The 4,878-nt window shown below is 46.3% G+C and overlaps 1 protein-coding gene across 2 annotated transcripts in view; it reads left to right on the top strand.

The window, feature by feature from the left end:
* Window positions 1-3,927, top strand: part of EIF4ENIF1 (eukaryotic translation initiation factor 4E nuclear import factor 1) — a 50,783-nt gene extending 46,856 nt beyond the window's left edge. For both annotated transcript variants that reach the window (XM_006147955.3, XM_027771625.1), the window contains 4 exons: window positions 334-466; window positions 1,699-2,040; window positions 2,126-2,290; window positions 3,175-3,927. In XM_006147955.3, coding sequence (XP_006148017.1) covers window positions 334-466; window positions 1,699-2,040; window positions 2,126-2,290; window positions 3,175-3,416 — 882 coding nt within the window. In that variant the 3' untranslated portion in view covers window positions 3,417-3,927. The remainder of the gene's footprint in view (window positions 1-333; window positions 467-1,698; window positions 2,041-2,125; window positions 2,291-3,174) is intronic.
* Window positions 3,928-4,878: the final 951 nt, after the last annotated feature.

The following is a 4,878-nucleotide window of genomic DNA, read 5'->3' as shown; positions in this document are numbered from 1 at the left end:
CTGGTGAAATGTGGAGCACAGCCTGCTGAGGCAGGTCGCCGCCATTATAGACACCCATGGTCTAAAACGCTGCATTTATGCCACAGCTAAATCTAGGTTTTACTCAAAGTGCGCTGCAAGCCAAGAGCGATGCACTTGGAACACAGGTGGCTTGTTTGCTCCATCCTGCTGCTTTTTGCTCCAGCAGCTACAGAGCTCAACATCGGCCTCAGCTACCTTGTAGGCCATATGGGAACTTTCACCCTGTTCAAAAGCATGGCCAGTTAATCCTAGCTTGATACTAGGGAAAGGCACTTAAGAGGATGTGCTAATGCCAGTTGTTTTTCTCTGTAGCTTTCTCCTTCCTTCACCCCTACCTCAGTGATTCGTAAGATGTATGAGAGCAAAGAGAAAAGCAAGGAGGAACCACCATCTGGAAAAGCTGCTCTTGGTGACAGTAAAGAGGAAACTCAGAAGGCCAGTGAAGGTACTGCAGAGTTCAGGGTATGCTGCTGAGGAAAGGGTGTTACAAAGAACTGCCTGAGCACAGCAGTGGAAAGGGCTGGGCCAGCTCTCAGGCTGCTTGAAATTCTGACCAATCGAAGATTGTGGTTACAGAGTGCTACTTCAGACGGGAAGAACAAGGCTAAATATAGGATCCTCATTTAGACTTCATAGACTTCAAAGTTGACCAGTTAGTACATTAAATTATGATAGTTCAACATCTTATTTCTTAACACTTCCCTCTAGTTTGTGGAGTCTTAAGTGCATATCAAAATGTGCTGAGTTAAACATAAATATGAAGTATGTCAGAGCCTTTTAGAAATATATAGAAAATGGAGGCCGGCATGTGGCATGGTGGTTAAGGGCACTGGATTCCCACATGGTCAACTGTGGTTCGAGTCCTGGACCTGGCGGCTTGCTTTCTCACTTCCCTCTCACTCTGTTCCTCTCTGGTCAAATTTAAATTAACAATGTTAAGTAAAATAGTAGTATATAGAAAATGTAGGAGAAGGTTTTAGGAGTTGCACAGTAGGGCTTGAGGACTTGGTGACAAAGATTCTAATAAGTTAGGGTTTACAGCATTGGCAAGAGCTTTTTGCCTGTGTTGGAGAAGGCTTTTGGGGGTGGAGTATCCTTTTTGGCAGTTCACATTCTTTGAGAATGATAGTTGATTTTAAAATTTTCTATTGTGATAGATTTCCAAACTTTTATATTTCCTTGACTTTCTCTTTGAGAAGTATGTTAATCCCAGTTGGCTAACTAGTTTGAGATGGCCAGATCCTAGTCAGCCCATTGGGCAAGCAGGGTGCCCAACTGAGTTGGACCACCAGGCCTCATAAACCAGGTGCTTATGTAGCTATTCCTGAGTGGGGGGATGTTCTAAGAATAAAGATGAGGGCTTCTTAACAGATGTATCATTTATAATCTCAGGGCCTTTGTTTTTTTAGAGTACATTAAAATTCCTTTGTTCCAAAGGCATGAAAGATCAGAAAACTTGGAGTCTGGTCCCTGCTCTGTATCTAACTACCCTTATGACCTTGACTCATAATTTGTCTACTGGGCTTGTTTGTGTGGCCCCTACCATGCAGTCTTCTAAACTTGTCTAGGGACAAAATAAGAATTGTAAGCTTCTGAAGCAGTAAGATTTACATTGGGAGGCCAAAGTGTTTGGGAGGTGTTTGGCAATACCAAAATACTCTGTTTGGATCCTTACAGACAACCTCCTGTCATCCAATGCTGTATCTAATGTTGATCAAGACTCTCCTCCCACCACAAATCCTAAACTGTCAACGTTACAGCGGTCTTCGTGTTCCACCCCACTCTCCCAGACCAACCGTTACACCAAAGAACAAGATTACCGACCTAAAGGTGGGAGAAAGACACCCACTTTGGCGTCCCCAGTTCCAGGAACACCTTTTCTCCGGCCTGTCCACCAAGTTCCCCTCGTTCCCCATGTCCCTATCGTTCGTCCTGCTCACCAGCTTCACCCAGGGTTGGTCCAAAGGATGCTGGCCCAGGGAGTACATCCACAGCATCTTCCAAGTGTGCTTCAAGCTGGTGAGTTTCTGACCTAGCTTGGTTTCAACCTGTGGTTCTGGCATGACACAGGTTGCTGGCACTAACAGGTATTGTTGCCCAACAGGTGTGCTTCCTCCTGGAGTGGACCTGACTCACTTACAGGGAATATCTGGCCCAATCCTGGGTCAGCCCTTTTACCCTTTACCTGCTGCTAGTCACCCTCTCCTAAACCCTCGGACTGGGACACCTCTGCACCTGGCAATGATGCAGCAGCAGCTACAGCGCTCAGGTAGGTTGAGGAATGGGCAAGGTGAGCTCAGGATGGGCTGAGTAGACTTGAAGCTTTTAGATCCAGTCTCTAGTGAAGGGGATGAATTGACGCTGATGCTTCATTTTCAGAATTGTCCTAGCAAGATCAGGGCGTAACTAGATATGATAAACCCACCTCTCTGGGACTTAGGATCACTACTTACAAAGACAGCAGTTGAGCCAAGTGTGCTCTGGCTTTCTTTGTCCTTTGCCTCTTAGGAGAGAAGGCTGAGTGTCCTTCCAACAGAGCTTCCGCATAGGGCCTGTCCAGGGTAAGATGGCCTCTCACCAGCTAATGGTAGTGCTCCTGTGAGTTGGCTGCTTGCTATGGGAGGTAGTGGTCTTATCACCCAGGATGGGCTGCAGTACTGATGGCTTTTGACTAGTTCGGCTTTTCCCAGGTATTGTCTTCTGGCACTATTGACATCTTGCAAAGGAATTTCTTTTTTTTTTTTTTGGAGAGGTTTTCACTATAGGGCGCGTGCGCTCGCCAGACAGACAGAGACATAGAGACATAGAGACAGAAAGCGAGAAATCACCCCCCAGGGGGGATGGTCACGCCGCAGTCCCTTCTCCTCCATTCGCCTCTCGAGATCTTGGGCACGCACGCACACGCGCCCGGCGTGAGATTTAAGTCGCCAGGTCTGAGACGCGAACCGCGGTCGACTACGTGGGAGTCCAGCAACATAGCCATTATGCTAACTGCTGGTTCCCTTGCAAAGGAATTTCTTAAGAAACCCTAGAATAAATCCCCTGGTAAAGACTCTTTTTGGAGTTTTATAGTAGGACTTTAACGAAGCACGGACTGATAAAGAACTACCTTCCTCCCCATGCTTTGAATGATAACGCATCTTATCTCCACAGTTCTGCATCCTCCAGGCTCTGGTTCCCAGACAGCAGCCGTTAACGTTCAGACCGCCCCTCAGAATGTGCCCAGCCGGTCAGGCCTGCCCCACATGCACTCCCAGCTGGAGCACCGCCCCAGCCAGAGGAGCAGCTCCCCTGTGGGCCTTGCCAAGTGGTTTGGCTCAGACGTCCTACAGCAGCCCCTGCCTTCCATGCCCACCAAAGTCATCAGTGTAGATGAACTGGAGTATCGACAGTAAGCAGAACAGGCAGGCTCACCCAAGCCTGGACCTCTGGTACCTGATCAGGACTCACTGCCTCATCTTGGGTTGATTTACGGGCTGTCACAGTGGAGCACTCTGTGCGAAGCTGTTTGGGGGCCCATGCACCTGCTGTGGTCTCCATTATGAGGAAAAGAACAACCAATACAGTGGAGTCTACATTGTCTGAATATGGGATGCACGATGTTGGCAATCCTAGAAAGTTTTTCTTTTTGTAACATATGTGAATGAAGTGTTGGTGTCTTCACCAAGAGGTGGCACCTAAGGGTTCTAAGGAAATAAATGTATAGACCCTTATGTACAGACCTGTGTATAAACAACTTTTGTATATACATATAGGATAGCTTTTTTGAACTTATACAGCTGTACATAAAAGTAGCTCATATTAGTTAAGACTTTGTGAAAAGTTGGTTTTTTTTTTTCACTTGTACATTTGGGTTTTTTTTTTCTTTTGATGATTAAAATTGCATATGCTATGTGTGTGAATGAAGTGAATGGTCTTGTGTTTACTTCCTCAATCCCTTCCTCCTCGTTTCTAATCAGCTGAGACATGTGATCTAGTTGGTTACTTGAAGTAAATTATCTGAAGTCTTTTTCTTTAAAATTCAGGGATATCTAAAGTTTAATTTCCAAAATTAAACCCATCTACTGAAAACAGCTTATTATAGTAGTTTCTTCCAAACACATAACATTTACTGCGACATCCCATTTCTCCAGGTTAGAGTTCTTTTTTTTTTTTTTTGAGAGGTTTTTGCTATAGGGCGCGTGCGCTCGCCAGACAGAGACAGAGAGACAGAAAGCGAGAAATCACTCCCCAGAGGGGATGGTCACGCCGCAATCCCTTCTCCTCCATTCTCTCGGGATCTTGGGCACGCATGCACACACGCCGGCATGAGTTTTAAGCCACTGGATCCAGGACGCGAACCGCGGTCAACTATGTGGGAGTCTAGTGACATAGTCATTACGCTAACTGCTGGTTCCCTCCAGGTTAGAGTTCTGATTCAATCCATTAGTCTAATTTCACCATACAGAACACTTCCCAGAAGCCAGGCGGCGGGCAATAGAGACACTGCTGCGAGATGCTAGAGGCCACAGAGGAAAGCTTCACCCTTTGCATCCCAGGCCTTCCCGAACATGTATGCCCACAACTGGCTGCAGGTGCAAGGAAGGATCACACTGAGGACCCTGTTGAGGGTACCCAACTCCTTCCCAAGAGATAAACTTTACAAGCATCCCTTAAAATGTTCTGCCTGTGTTAACTGATAACCTTTTGTGCTGTACCTCATTCCTTAGTACACAATCGTTTTATCTGCCTTAGCTATACGTATAGCACTAGAGGAAAAGGAGTCTACCCAACTACTACAGGGTCTTGAATCCCCTAACAGTTTGTCTTGCTGATCTCAGGTAATGATAGTTCTCAAACTCTCAAGCTCATGTGCCT

This window comes from Tupaia chinensis, unplaced genomic scaffold (genome assembly GCF_000334495.1).
Source record: "Tupaia chinensis unplaced genomic scaffold, TupChi_1.0 Scaffold000226_1, whole genome shotgun sequence".
Taxonomy (NCBI): domain Eukaryota; kingdom Metazoa; phylum Chordata; class Mammalia; order Scandentia; family Tupaiidae; genus Tupaia; species Tupaia belangeri.
This window is presented reverse-complemented; position numbering and strand designations above follow the sequence as displayed.